At 42.4% G+C, this 16,132-nt stretch overlaps 1 protein-coding gene across 2 annotated transcripts in view; it reads left to right on the forward strand.

Moving 5' to 3' along the window:
- LOC107693762 (gastrula zinc finger protein XlCGF57.1-like) overlaps nt 1–10,485 on the forward strand; it is a 20,673-nt gene extending 10,188 nt beyond the window's left edge. Inside the window, exons 1-2 of one of the 2 annotated variants that reach the window (XM_016493277.1) lie at nt 6,003–7,042; nt 8,452–10,485. In XM_016493277.1, coding sequence (XP_016348763.1) covers nt 8,457–9,701 — 1,245 coding nt within the window. In that variant the 5' untranslated portion in view covers nt 6,003–7,042; nt 8,452–8,456 and the 3' untranslated portion in view covers nt 9,702–10,485. Of the gene's footprint in view, nt 1–6,002; nt 7,043–8,451 lie in introns of those variants that run through there. The other variant, XM_016493276.1, reaches the window with a different exon arrangement.
- Nucleotides 10,486–16,132: the final 5,647 nt, after the last annotated feature.

Below are 16,132 nucleotides of genomic sequence, written 5' to 3' on the forward strand. Positions count from 1 at the left end.
CTTTCCCGTATCTCAGGGAACCGAGGTTACGTTAGTAACCGTGTACATTCCCTATCGATACTTCACTCGTACTGCGTCTGCTTAAGATGCTATGGGGAACCAGTACAATCCCGCCGTGTTATGCTAGAGGAACGACTAATACTTGAACTTGCCTTGAGCACCAATGGGGCTCAGAGGGACTAAGTATTTTGCAGGGAAGCCTTGCAGGAGGCAATAGGGCCAAACTTGCTGAGGTCGACCCGGCGCTGAGTAATCGTTCCAAAATTGTACAGCCTCGGAACTCAGTGGGGGCCAAGAGCATACAGTGAAGAAGGCAAACGCCTGAAGCACTGGTTTTGCCATATGGCCAGAGTAAGTGTTTAAGCAGAAAGGACCTGAGCCTGTAAGGCCAGGACATCCAGATTATAAAACATGGTATATGTGGATGGCGAGGCCCAGCTGGCCACCGCACAAATTTCTGTAATGGACACATCACTAGACCAAGCCCAGGAAGAGGCAACGCCTCTTGTTGAGTGGGCTCTTACTCCCATTGGGCATTGTAGGCCCAAAGAAGTGTACGCTAGCTCGATAGCGTCGATTATTCATTTGGAAAGTCTCTGCTTCGTGACCGGAGACCCTCTGGTGCAGTCACCGAAGCATACAAAAAGCTGTTCCGACTGCCTGAACGGGGCGGAAACGCTCAATATATATTCTCATTGCTCTGACAGGGCAGAGTAAATTCAGCTCTCGGTCCTGCTCCGAAGGAGGAAGCGCCGAAAGAGTTATTGCTTGTGCTCTGAATGGAATGGCAGATCCCCCATACGCTTTACTGATGGTAATGCCAGTAGCAGAGCGGTTTTTAACGTCAGGGGACGAAGGTCAACGGACTGTAGCGGCTAAAGAAAGAGGGCTCTTCAGAGCCCTCAACACCGTGGGCAGGTCCCATGTAGGGATGGTGATAGGGCGAGGCGGGGTGAGCCTCCTAGACCCCTTGTGAGGCTGCTATGGCTGCTACATAGACCTTGAGCATCCAACAGCTCTTGCAGGAAGGACAATATCAAAGATATGTCGCAGGAAAATGGGTCTGCGCTGCGGGCCGTACACCAGGCGGAGAAGACTATGCCATTTAAGGGCATAGAGCCGCCTCGTAGAGGGTGCTCTAGCCTGAGATATTGTATTTAGCACGCTCTCAGGGAGGTCCACAGGCTCCCATCGAGAGGCCAGAGGTGCAGAGCCCACAGCTCGGGCTGGGGGTGCCATATCGTTCTGTTCGCCTGAGAGAGAAGGTCTCGTCTCAGGGGAATGGGCCACGGGGCTGCTGAGAGCAGCCGAGACAGCTCTGCGAACCGGTGTTGGTTCCTCCAGAGCGGGGCCACCAACAGAACCTTGTGTTTCTGTTCCCTGATTCGCCTGATTACCTGTGGGATCAGGGCGATCGGGGGAAAAGCGTAAAGGAGGAGGTTGGGCCAGTCGTGGGCCAATGCATCCCTGTCCTTCCTAAAGTAAATTGGGCAGTGAGAGTTGCCTTCTGAGGTGAAGAGGTCGACCTCTGCCTTGCCGAAGATCTCCCAGATTCTTTGAACCGTCTGAGGGTAGAGCATCCACTCCTCTGAGGGGACGTTGCTCCGAGATAGCATGTCTGCTCCTTGGTAGGGATGGCTAACGCGAAACTGACGTTTCGACATGGTGTCGAGATCCCGAAGTGTTATTCGAAACACCCATGTCACGTAACTAAGGCGAATCAAAGCATCGGGGTGTTTCCCGAGTGTTTTGAAACCCAAATGTGCGTTTGATTGACAGGGTCGGGAACAAACCACACAATCGCACATCTGTCTCAATCTAACTCCCACAAAGTATAAAACTGGAGTTATCGCATCTTCACCTAGTGGGTTTTCGTGAGAGGAGAGAGATTTTGCGATATAGTGACATTTATACTGTAATTTGGTGAATTATATTTAGGCTAGATTAAAAGTTATTATTAAGATATTGACATAAGCTATAGACATTGACAGATAGTTAGGACAGATATAGTGACACTTTCATATAGGCTAAGTTAGATAGTGACAGACAGCACAACAAGTTAGAGATAGGATTTCATAGTTGATAGATTCATATTGATAGATTACATAATAATGAAGGCCCACGCAAGAGATGCATTTTTGGCCAGAAGGAATGAACCCCTAAAGTACTGGAAGGAGAGAGCAGTAATTTTTCCTAATTTGTATGTCCTAGCTCAAAAGTATCTGTGCATGCCAGCGACAAGTGTCGCTTGTGAGAAGATTTTTCAAAGGCTGAAGAAATTCTATGTAAAAAAAGAAGTAGGCGAAGTCCATCAATAGCAGAACAATTCATATTTTTACATAAAAATCTTTATATGTAAAAAATGCAAGACATTGTGGCTTGATGTCATTTATTCATGTTAATTTTTCATGACCAAAATAACACATATTTATTCACAAAGAGTTCATTCAGTTGTCAGACCGATGTTACAACACATTACAAGAACCGAACAATAAAAACACAACTTTTAATTGTGTATTATAATTATATGAATATGTATGTGTCACCCTGGATTCGAACCTGAGATGTCAGCACGCCAGTCGAGTACACCAACCATTCCCCCAACTCACTTGGTGGGGTAACACACTCATATAGTATGTTATAATTCGTCAATTCTCTTAACTGATTCGTTATCAAGACTGTTGATCAGAACAATACTTAAAAATGACCACTAGGCATCACCGTAGAGACGGGTGTCGAATTGTTTCGAAGCCTCTGCACATTTACTTCGACTGTTTCAGTGTTTCACGAAGCCTCGCTCTGCCCACCACTACTCCTTGGTTCAACCTGCCTGGCACATGCGCTGCTCTTAGCGAACGCAAGTTGAGCTGAGCCCATTCCAGGAGGTGCTCTACCAGAATGAAGAGGCACTTCGAGGAGAGACCGCCCTGGTGATTTATATATGACACCACTGTCAGCTGTCTGAGCGGACTAGCACGTGGTGTCCCCTTAGGTCTGGCAGAAAGGTGCGAAGGCCCAAACATACTGCCAGCATTTCCAGGCAGTTGATGTGAAGCCGACTCTCCTCTTTCGACCAATCGCCGGTTTGCCATCGCACAGCGCTCCCCAACCCGTGTTGGAAGCGTCTGTCGTCTCGAGACGACAGTGGTAAATGTGTGTCTGGGAATGCACCTTCCTTCTGCAGACCATTCCCAGGGGCACGCCCCGTTCCATCCACTGAGAGTCTTTCCATGGGGCCAGAGCTGCTACGCAGGCCTTGTTTACCTTGACACGCATGCGTCCATGACGCCAGGCGTGGGACGGAACTCGTGGTTTCAGCCAGTACTGAAGGGGCCAAATGCGAAGCAGGCCCAGCTGAAGTACCGGAGACGCAGAGGCCATGAGGCCCAACATCTTCTGAAACGCCTTGAGAGGGCAAGGACCTCCAACTTTGAATGAGGCCGTGAGCTGCCGAATAGCCAGTGCATGATCTGGCGTGACTACCGACCTCATTCGAGAACTGTTCCCAGGAATGATATCCCTTGGCTGGGGGGACAACGCGCTCTTGGCAAAATTGACACTGAGTCCCAGGCATTCTAAGTGGCTGAGGAGGAAGGATCTGTGAGATAATAGCTTGTTGTTTGACTGGGCCAGGATGAGCCAGTCGTCGAGATAATTCAGAATGCGGATTCCCATCTGTCTCAGCGGGGAAAGAGCCGCATCCATGCACTTCGTAAAAGTGTACGGAGCTAGGGACAGTCCAAAGGGAAGGACCGTGTATTGATATGCCACTCCCTCGAAGGTGAATCTCAAGAATCGCCTGTGGTGGGGGGCTACTGGATGTGGAAGTAGGCATCTTTCAGATGAAAGAACTAGTTCCCTGGGAACACTTGCCAGAGGATCTGCTTCAGTGTAATCATCCTGAACGGCTGTCTCATGAGGGCGCGGTTCAGGTGCCTGAGATCGAGGATGGGCCTTGGGCCGGCATTCTTTTTGTGGATGAGGAAGTATTGGCTGTAGAAGCAGCAAATTCATCACCTCGGTGAGCAGGACATGTGTGTCCTTGCTGTGAACCGAGGTGGAGACCACACCACTGAATCGCGGGGGTCTTCCAGCGAATTGAAGTGAATAGTTTCGTCTTATTATCCCCAGAACCCGTTTTGACACTCACCCGTGGTACCTGCTAGGCCTCGGCCCGCGTGGCAAGGGATTGGGTTGTTTCGAGCGACAGGCCGCCTTGCAGGGACCCAACGCTCATGATAAGCGGAAGAGGAATTTTGCTCTCTTTTTGAAAATGTTTGTTTTATTTTTCTCGCTATAACAGCGATTGGTTTTGTGGGCGCTAACTGAACGGGCCCAGGGTTCACAACAGTATTTACCACAAACACATTGCCATCGGCACTGGGAAGTAAACAGGGTGCTTGGAGGCACAACAGAGACTGCTTGGGGGGTGGTCCGGCAATGGTGAGACTTTTTCCCCTCTTCCTGTCCCGCAGATTAGGTTGACGCCCGAGGCGCCGGGTCCAGCAATACCTTGGGCCGGGGTCCCTGGCGCTTAGGGAATGGATAGAGTCTGGCCGAGCGGGAGCGATGTCGGGGCTCAGGCTTAGAGGCTGGCGGTGCAGCCGATGATGCGGGCTTCGCGGGCTGCTGAGTCAGCGCTATCTTGGGGCGACTGGCAGCAGCTATAGAACTGGAGCGCTTTGGCAAGAAGTGTCGCATTGCCTGGGACGACTTCTGCGCAGCGGTGAATCGCTCAGTGAACCCTTCCACTGCAGGTCCAAACAGGCCAGAGGGGGAGACCGGGGAGTCGAGGAAGGGGACCTTATCCGCATCCTTGATCTCTATGAGGGTCAACCATAGGTGAAAGCTGCGGGGTCTGGTCCAGACTCGTCCATGTTCTGGGGAAATTTGGCCTGAAGGACCTGTAGGACCGCCATAGAGTGAAACGCAGAGGCCGCGTGTCCAGCTGACGAGTAGGCCCATCCAGCGAGCGCTGAATTCATCCTACACGGACGGGTGGGCGGCCTTTGCCTTCCAGCCGATGGCCGTGGGCGGGCAGAGATGCGCGGCCACTGACTCATCCAGGGGAGGCAGTCTGTCATACCCCTTTTCTTCGGCGCCGTCGACCGTTGTGTCGCTGTGTCGCTTTCTGAAAAGAAAGCTATCCGCGAGCGCAGAGAGGCGAGACTCATATCCTCGCGAAGAGGACATTCCGTCTCAGTAAGTGCAGCTTCAGCGTGGGTGGCGCCCAAGCATGAAACGCACTTGCCGTGACCATCAGCAGCGTGCAGGGGAGCCCTGTATGAGCGGCAGTAGCGGCGCGGCATTTGAAACAACTCCGGAAATTTGCTCAGAAATGAGCTCTTATAGTAATCGCCGGATAGCGGCAGGGGACCGGGAAGACCACAGCTGCTGAAGGCAGCTGAAGAGCAGCGAAGTCAGCAGAGCAAAAAGGGGTCTTGATCCGCTGCGAGGCTTGTTCATGGTGAAGGCTTTGAGTCTCATAGAGCGAAGATCTTGCAGTCGTTGCTGAACGAACCAATGGCCGCGCAGTTACACTGCGTTATTGAAAAGGCTTCAGTATTCGGAGAAAAATGAGTTTTCCCTATAGCGTCTTAAGCAGACGCAGTATGAGTGAAGTATCGATAGGGAACAACAAATAATTGCTACTTGTCCTCAAAAGTGCTGTACTAACATTTTAACATACCTGAACATAAATAGCAGTAAATGTACATTAAAGGTGACATATTATGCCCCTTTTTACAATATGTAATATAAGTCTCTGGTGTCCCCAGAATGTGTCTGTGAAGTTTCAGCTCAAAATACTCCACAGATCATTTATTATATAATTTTGAAAATGCCTATTTTGAGTGGAAGCAGAAACGAGCTGTTTTTCGGGCCTGTCTCTTTAAATGCAAATGAGCTGCTGCAACCTGGAAAAGTCCGATTTTCATGATATGTCACCTTTAAATCAAGGAAGAATTAATTTGGTAAATGAGTGGATCATATTGACTGTTTAAAGCCGAAGATCCTCTACACTGGTATTTTGAGTTGTTATTCTTCTCTGCTTTTAAAGTCTACCATCATATTAACTCTTTTTAAAATGTCACATCCTTTGCAAAAGCAACACAAAATCACTGTTTAGCTAAGGTTGTCATATAGTACATTTTGTACATGATCCCCATATCAAAAACCATTTCAATCACCAATAAGAACTATTGATATTGTGAAATATGAACTTCAGTCAGCATGTGTCTTGCACATGGCAGAACACCACTAATATTTAATGAAACGGGTGAAAATATTTATCTTGTAATTTGTGATACAGGTATAGTTTGGAAATCAATAAGCATGGACAGATTGTGGGTAGAGATGAAATGTATAAAAATGGCCCGGAGTCAATTTTTCCACTTGTTACTATGGTTACCATACATTAAGATGAAGATTATTTCAAGGCATTTTGTCCGTTTTTTTTTTTTTGCTGTTGGTAAATGATGCAGAGAACTTAATACTGATGGTTTCCCCCTTATTAATCAAGCAAGTGGCAAATTCATCAGCAGTCAGAGAAGACATGGAGGGGGACAGAGTAGAGAGGAGAACATTGTGAATATTTTCCATGTGTCTGAGGTGTTGCTGATCTTGTTTTGGTAATAAGAGACCTTGGCAACAAAAACTCTAGAGGAGAAATGGAATGGGAGGAAATGATACTTGCTCAATTTAGCTGGGTCTTTTGTCTTGTGCCATTTCCTCTCAGGAACTCTGAGCTTGGTTCTATGGTGGCGAAGCATATCTGTTTGCAAGATAAATGATGCTTTGTAATGCAAAAGTAATTTCACACACAGCATGTTGTGTTTGCATGTGTGCTTTGTTAGTTACTCCACTTTTCCTTACGTTTATACATTTCTTTTATTCATATTTCATGATGTTCCTTGAGCGCAAGAGTGTACCCGCTGCTCAAGAATTTCGAAGGACATCGTTATTGGCCTCTATAAGCCTCTGCACCCTGTCTGAAAAACATCTCTATGCGTGTGCGTGCTTTGGGTGTGTGCGAGAACAGCGCGTGAGTAACGAATTTAGTTCTCTTCCGTTTCTTCGGTAACACTTTATAATAACTGCACACTATTAATCATTAGTTAAGCATTAGTAAATAGTCAATTCAACCTTTATAAAGCATTGTTCCAACATTAAATAGGCATTAGTAAGCAGTTTATAAATACAGCTATAAATGTTTTGTTCTTGAGCATATCTATAATGTTTAAAAATTGTATTTTCATACTTTATTAACGATCAATTTATCATTTCTAAATTATTACGTTATTTACAAACCAGTTATTTAGGAGTTGTCAGTGGTTCATAAGATCATTAAGAAAGTGTAAGTAAATGATTAATAAACTATAACTGCTTTATTGACACATATTCCTGCTGTAATTCCTGATTAAGTCAGGTTGTTATAAAACATTTAGTAGTTGACAGCCATCTATTTTTGTGAGCTCATCTAAAGTGAGGACTATTTATACCTTGTAAAGCATTTACAAAGGAGATTTAAAGGATCATTTATCTTCCAAACAGAAAAGTTAAACACAACACAGAGGGATACAGAACTCAGAAATATTTATTTCAAGATGCAATAAAATGAAACTGTACAGCTGTACACTTGATAAAAAATGAAAAATAAACCTCTGCAGTTTTATAGAAAAAAAATTCAAGTGTACAGTTGTACAGTTTCATTTTATTGCATCTTGAAATAAATATTTCTGAGTTCTGTATCCCTCTTTGTTGTGTTTGTTTATTTTTTATTTAGTTTGTTTGTTAGGAAGATAACTGAGCCTTTAGTCTCCTTTGTAATAGATATGCTTATAAATCAAGAGCCAGGCATTTATAGCTGTATTTATAAACTGCTTACTAATGACTATTAATGTTGGGACAAGGCTTTATAAAGGATGAACTGACTATTTACTAACGCTTACCAAATTATTCATAGAGTGCAGTTATTATAAAGTGTAACCGTTTCTTCTTCTTCTTGGGGTTTAAAATTGCTTCAACCTGTAAATTGGCAAATTAATCTGCGAATCACATACGTGCCGAACTGTGAGGTCTGGTCTGTACGTATCACGGATAAACTGCAATCTGTTCCACCCCTAATATATGACAGATTATCAGAACAATCTTTCATTTACTAATTGAACATTTCATTTACATGAAATGGCCAAATTGCTACTCCATAGCAATCGCGTAATAATACAGAATAATTAGAACAATCATTAACGCGCAATAAATAACACCGTGTCATATCTATACACATTTTTTGACAGAACGTTCTTGCGACCCAGTAGCAACTCTTCCACGGCCCGGTAGTGGGTCATGACCGGGTGGTTGGGGACCTCTGCTTTAGATGTGTAAATGTTTTGATGTCTGTTGCTTTGTGCCATTAAACTGGTGTTAATTTGTATTTCTCTCTTTTCACCTTAGACCTCATGGTGTTGAAAAATGAAAGCGAAGTACTGAATGAAATTGAAGAGAAAGATCATTATAAGAATCATGATGATTTCATAACTGGAGAAAAAACCTTTAGCTGCTCAGAAAATGAAAAGTCTCCTTCACGAAAAAGGTCTCAAAAGACTGGAACTAAAAGTTATTTCACTTGCCAACAGTGTGAAATGTGTTTTAGTCAACATAAAAAGCTAAAAGTCCACATGAGAATTCACACAGAAGAGAAGCCTTATACCTGCCAACAGTGTGGAAAGCGGTTCGCTTACAAAGTAAGCCTTAAAAGGCACATGAGAATTCACACAGAAGAGAAGCCTTATACCTGCCAACAGTGTGGAAAGCGGTTCGCTTACAAAGTAAGCCTTAAAAGGCACATGAGAATTCACACAGAAGAGAAGCCTTATACCTGCCAACAGTGTGGAAAGCGGTTCGCTTACAAAGTAAGCCTTAAAAGGCACATGAGAATTCACACAGAAGAGAAGCCTTATACCTGCCAACAGTGTGGAAAGCGGTTCGCTTACAAAATAAGCCTTAAAAGGCACATGAGAATTCACACTGGAGAAAAGCCTTATATATGCCATCAGTGTGGAAGGAGTTTCAGTCAACCTGGAAACCTTAACGTCCACATGAGTGTTCACACTGGACAGAAGCCTTTCACCTGCCAACAGTGTGGGAAGAGTTTCAGCCGAAAAGGAAACCTCAATTTCCACATGAGAATTCACACTGGAGAGAGCCTTTTCACCTGCCAACAGTGTGGAACCAGTTTCACTCAAAAAGTAAGCTTTAACATGCACATAAGGATTCACACTAGAGAGAAGCCTTATACCTGCCAAGAGTGTGGAAAAAGTTTTGATCAACATGAAAACCTAAAAGTCCACATAAGACTTCACTCTGAAGAGAAACCCTACACATGCCCTCAGTGTGGAAAGAGCTTCAATCAAAAAGGACACTTTGAAGACCACATGAGAATTCACTTAGGAGAGAAACGCTACACATGCCCTCAGTGTGAAAAGAGTTTTAATCAAAAACGACACCTTGAAGACCACATTAGAATTCATACAGGAGAGAAGCCTTTCACCTGCGAACAATGTGGAAAAAGTTTCAACCGAAAAGGAATCCTTAACAGACACATGAGAGTTCACACTGACGAGAAGCCATTCATATGTGGTCACTGTGGAATGAGTTTTAAATATAAAGTAGGCCTTAGGTACCACATGAGTATTCACATATGAGAGAACTGTTTTTATGTTATCAGTTTGGAATTTGTTTCACTGACCGGAAACCTTATGTTTGTGAGACATAATTAGCTGATTACTGTTACAGTACTAAATCACATCAGAGGGTCAAATTCCCTGATTGATTAGTCAAATGAAGAATAAACTAGTTAAAATTTTAGAGACTCACGAGTCTCTCTGAAGATTTAAACAAGACTTCAGATTAAATCATGCCTACTCTGCATGTATGAAAATCAATCAGAATGCTGGACAGCTATTATAATAAAATTAATTTAAATTGAACATGGCCCTTTGCACACATTAGCAATCATGTAATAACTCACACCAGAGAGAAGCCTCATAACTGAGGTTACACCTGCAGAAATAAGGCAATTCTGAGGTTCACATAAGCACCCCCGATATACAGTAGGCAAAAAACCTGAGCAGTGGACTTAAACTTAGAGGAATGGTTTACCTAAAAATGAAAATTTTTCTCACACTCTGGGATTTTTAAGATTTTTAGCTGAAACCGTGGTCCTTGGTGATTCATTAAATGCAATTCAGCAACTGTCCATATTTGAGAATAAAAAAAGCATTTTGAGGAACACAAAATTAATACCAGTAATACCTGATGATATATTGAGGTCTTATGAAGGGAAACAATTAGTCTGAGCAAGAAACTGAATATTATTTACATTATATTAGCATACAGAGCCATCTACTCTATTTATCTCTTGTGGTACTTTGTCAAGTCAATTCACCTTTATTTGTATAGCACTTTATACAATACTGATTGTGTCAAAGCAGCTTTACAGTGTCAAACAGGAAAATAGTTTGTCAATAATGCAAGAAGACAATAACAGAGTTATTTTTCCAGCTAAAGTCAGTTCATTGATGATTCAGTGATGTCATCATCCAGTTCAGTTCTCTTCCAATAGTGTCTGTGCAATCAGTCAAGCGTCCCCATCTAAACAAGCCAAAGGCGACAGCGGCAAGGAACCAAAACTCCGCATCGGTGACCGAAATGGAGAAAAAACCTTGGGAGAAACCAGGCTCAGTCGGGGGGCCAGTTCTCCTCTGGCCTGATGTCATACAGGGATCGCAGCGCTGCTTCAAGTTGAACACACCTGAGGAGGACAAAGCACCAAAGGAAACACAGAACTACAAAATAAGAGTCAATGAGAAAAACAGGAAACACAGGCAGGGATTGTGACAATTTAATACATGATGTGTTTGCTTTTGAACAAACATCCTCTCATACAGTGACCTCAAATGGAATGTTCAGCAATGTTGCAATACTCATCAAATGACACTGCTAGATCTCTTAATTGGTACGACCAGTGAAAGTTGAACAATAGATATTTTTAGAATTATTCTGACAGAATGTAAATGTTCTGGGAAGTTCACAGACTGTTCAAAGATGTAGTAATATTGACCATTTCCTATTTTACCAGGATTTTATAACAAAATAAAGTGAATTCCCTTTAATCAAAACATAATCCATGTACATAATCTGTACTTCTCCATGTTAAAACTTTTTTTTTAGGCCAGGGATGTCCAAACCTGTTCCTGGAGGGCCACTATCTCACACAGTTTAGCTCTTAACCTAATTAAACACAAATGAACAAGCTAATCGAGGTCTCAGGCTCACTAGAAACTTCTAGACAAGTGTGTTGGAGCTCCAACTCCTCAAGACATTAGCCCTCTAGGAGCAAGATTGGGCACCCCTGCTTTAGGCATTTCTGCATCGCTGCTGTTAAGACTAATGGCAGCACACCACATCTTTTGGCCACAGATAAAGCAGAAACCAACCTATGAAGAATGTGATTGTGAGCAGATTTAGATAAGGACCTGAGGCCTGTTTCATAAAGTATGTTAAGAAAAGTGGGGACTTAAGTACAAACCCTGACTTGAAATAACCTAACAAATCAATCGGGGCTAAAGCGGTTCCATAAATGACAATTAAAGTTCACTCAATCTTACTAAATTGACCTAGGCTCAGTGAGTCAAGATGTGCACCCTATTCTTAAGCAGCCCAGATTTCTCATGATCTTTTGACATTTACATTTAGTCATTTTGCAGACGCTTTTATCGAAAGCGACTTACAATTGGGTATACATAAAGCGATTCTTCTTAAAGAGGCAAACAGATACAGGAAGTTTCTAGACATTGTTCAAATAAGTACAAGCTAGAAAGAGAAGGAATAAATAAAGAGATATATATTTTTTTTATTTAATTTTTTTATGATGAAGTCAAGTAGCTTCGAAAGAGGTGGGTTTTCAGCTGTCGCTTGAAAATTGTCAGGGATTCAGCATTCCGGATAGGGGTGGGAAGATCGTTCCACCAGCCAGGAATGGTGAACGAGAATGTTCTGGAAAGTGATTTTAAGAGGTCATTGTAGTATAAAAACATCTTGTAAATTTCAGAACTCAAAACTTTCTCTTTAGTCTAACAACAGTTTATATTGAAGCCAATCTGTCAATACGACAGGTTGTGGAATGTGTCGCTTGATGTATACTGTGGTTAAACACCACCTCCGCAGAAGATCAACGCCTGCATCTACATCACCCCCCACCCACCGATTCACGCATGTAGTGTAAATAACGAGAGAGGCAAACGCAGGTCTACAAATAAACCAAACGATAAAGATGGCTCCAAAGACAACAAGATGGGGTGCAGTGCCAAGTTGTGGAAAAACACAGTCTTTGCATTGCCTTCCTTCTGATCCTAACATTAGGAAAGAGTTCATTTGTAATGAAGATCCAGACCGCATCAGTAAGAACTTGATCCTTTGTTAACCTCATCTTACCACAGATTCGTTTACAAACCAAGCACAATTCGACGCAGGATTTTCAGAAAGATTGAAACTAAAAGACGATGCTGTGCCGACTATATTGGATCTGACAATAATGTCGAGTGGATTAACTGATTTAACTGATTGACTGATTGATTTAACTGGATTTTTACTGATGTTCCAGACCGCGTCAGTAAGACCTTGGTCCTTTGTTCACTTAATTTTTACTGTGGATTCGTTTACAATCAAGGCACAATTCGAAGCAGGATTTTCAGAAAGATTGAAACTAAAAGACGATGCTGTGCCGACTATATTGGATCTGACAATAATGTCGCACCACACAAGTTTGAGTAACTTTTTTATTATGTGGACACTATTGCCTTGTCTGTTGTTACAGATAGTTTGATATGTACTGAGTATTTATGCATTTTTAATCTAAATCACAACAGCGTCCATCTATGAAGGATGTAGGCTGTTAAACACACAATTGTTGGCCAATTTTTTTAGCCTATTTGATGTTTGCATTTACAGCTGTACGCAGTTGGCTCCCCACGGGTACCGCTAATATTTGATGAAATGGGTGGAATTTTATTTACGTCGTCATTTGCGTTGCAGGTCGCGGAATCAATACCTTGATAGCACACGTACATCACGGAGATGTCTATGTGACGTATTTATCAGTGTTTGCTCATCTGCAATACGTCTATAGGAAGCTTCCTATCAGATGTCAAATAGACGTCTAGTTCTATAGACGTTGAATGCAATAATTCTGAATAAAATATACATTTTGATAAAATATTTGTTGTTGGACATTAAATGTGCCTCATGTAGAATTTTAAACTTACAAGTATGCATATTTTTATGATAGCAGTAACTGTTGTAACGGGTAAATCAAATGTAAGCTAATACAGTCCTAAGCTCAAACGAGTTAATCTGTGTTCCTCTTACCAGTTAAAATGTAGTCTGTTTTTGTTATTATTTATTGTCATTTTTAATTTAGTGATTTTAACTTCTGCTTTAAAGAGCAAGTTTAGATTTTAATGTTCTACTAATAACCATAAAAGGTACAGCTGTCATAAAACCAGAGAGATAGGCTGCATGGCTAGAAACTGCTTATTGACTGAGGCCTTTGTCCACACTAATATGTTTTAGTTAGAAAACACAACTTTTTCTCTCCATTTTGGCCTTCTGTCCACACTGAGACAGTGTTTTTGTCAAGGAAAATGGAACTTTATGAAAACGTCCTTCAAAGTGGATAAATTTGAAAATGCTGTTTTCGTGTTGTAGCGTGAACAAATGCTTGAAAATGCTAATGTGGACAGAGAGTGTTTAAAACAAAAAACGCTGTTTTCAAAAGTATCCGGATTAATGTGGACGTAGCCTGAATGCTCAAGTAGCAACCAAGTTAAAATGTTTTCATATATCTTAAAACAATGTAAGCCGCATATATATATATATATTCTCTCTGCTTGCAGTGCATCAGTCACACTTGTCAGGAAAGTGAACGATAACACAAACAAACACATAATTTTATCGAATCACACATCATCAATAGTGGTTAACTTTTGTGACTTAGTATAATGCTGTTCATAACAGCAGCAAACTGTAGCAGAGCTCACATGAACCACACAGAAGACCACCCTTTTTAGGCGAATACAGGTATGGTTTGCAGGTGCGCACTCAAAAAACGGTTCATATCATCCAAACAAACCAAACTGGTGTCAGTCGAACCTGGATGTGCACCAAAAGTGTGCATGTGAAAGCACCCTGAAAGTGCTTTCACATGCCCTGATAGTCCGCTTTCATTTCGATGATCGACAGTGTGGCCAGCACTGGTATATCCACCAACGTTTTAGTCCTAGTGGCTTGCATTATTTTGAACCCACACAATCTTCTCATGCTGATTTCCAAGCCCAACAAAATAGTGATTTTTTTTTTCTTCTAAGCTTGGGACAGATGTGGTGTTTGGTTCAGAGAAGCAGAAGAAAGCATGACACCAGGGGGTTGTGAAAGCCCTGGGTCTTGTCCTCAGTCTTTCCCAAAAGACTTATGGTCTGAAGAGTGAAGATAGAGATGATCTAGTCTTGAAATTGCATGTATGTGTCAGGGAGAGTCCAGCCTCGTCAGGCCCAATCATCTCACACACCCGTTCACAATCACCGGAGTACTAATCAGCCGCACCTGTCACCACCTCATCAGCACTAGCTTAAATGGACAGTCACTGCAGTCACACTTCGTCTGGTCTTGAGTTCACTACGCTACTCCTTACCTGACTCACTGTACCCGGACTCCATCCTGATACCTTCCTGTCTCTGTACCATCCTCTTCAGCCCGATCCGCAAAGGAACCCGTCATCACGTGAGCCCGATCCCTTCCATTCCATAGACTGTTGCTCTAACCCGTTTGCTCTCCCTCTCTCTCTCTCCCAGCACCTGTTCAATAAAGCTCTGTGTTTACTTTACCTCTCTGTCCCTGGTCTCCTTCTGTACTGTGACAGTATGTGTTGGTCGGACATGTCTGAAGGAACCTGATAGGGCCCTAAGAAAACACAGGCCACATCTTGCAATAGTTGTGTTGCCTCATGGATAATGTTTTGAAAACTGTAAAAAACAGATTCAATGACACTTAGCCACTTGCACAAAGTCACAATGAACTCAAGTTACAGAGAGAAGTCCATCCAGTATTTTCCCATTTGACCCCTAGCTAAGCACTTAGTTACTCTTGTATAGACAAGATCCTTGGCATAAATGGTTCCTATTTTATGGGTGAACTTCTCTTTTAGCATCTTAAAGCCAATTTTCTACATAATTTGTAGATCAGAATTAAACCACAGTGCGAGGGAGCTGCATGTCTTTAACTGCTATGTACTTACATCAAAAAGTACATTATGTGTTCATGTTGTATTGCAAAACGCTTCTGCTGCTATTGAGGTGTGATATGGGTAAGGTTAGGAGGGGTTTGGTGGTACGGTTAGGTTTAAAGTTGGGTTAATGGGTAAGGGAAGGGTCAACAGTGTAATTACAGATATTAATTACAGCTGTAATTACATGCTGGTATTTTTATTATAATGTAAAAACACATATGTATACAATAGGTGCATTGTATCAAATGAGTAAAGTAGTTAAAGAGGGACCAGAAGCACTTCATCTCCAATCCATGTGTGACCACAATATGAAATTATTTTTGTGATATATCCAGGGTCTGTCTGATTCTCAAGTGCTGAAAATAGCCCCTTTTTCAACCAGCAGAAATACTCACCAGCACAACAAAATTTTGCCTGGTTGAGACATCATTCCCAGCTACAATATCCCTCCTCTGAGGTAAATGGAATGCAGCATAAATACACAGGATAAGAACAAAAACATGATTTCAAATCAATTACCAACACTGCTGTTGTCAGAATATTTTCATGATTGGCACACATGAACAGTTAATAAGAACCTACATATCAATGTTCTCATAAAATAAATAAACATTTGCTTAAAGACAGACACCCTAAGGAGATGGAGGGATAATCAGGGATTCCAAACTTTGATGAAAACTATGTAAATTTAAGTCCCATCCATCTTAGTTAGAAAAGTAAAGTGAAAACATTCATAGTTTTTATCATGTGACTTTATTTGCAGACAAACCCCTTTTACACATTTCACTCACA

Source organism: Sinocyclocheilus anshuiensis, unplaced genomic scaffold, assembly GCF_001515605.1.
Source record: "Sinocyclocheilus anshuiensis isolate Anshui unplaced genomic scaffold, SAMN03320099.WGS_v1.1 scaffold2200, whole genome shotgun sequence".
In the NCBI taxonomy this organism is placed as follows: Eukaryota; Metazoa; Chordata; class Actinopteri; order Cypriniformes; family Cyprinidae; genus Sinocyclocheilus; species Sinocyclocheilus anshuiensis.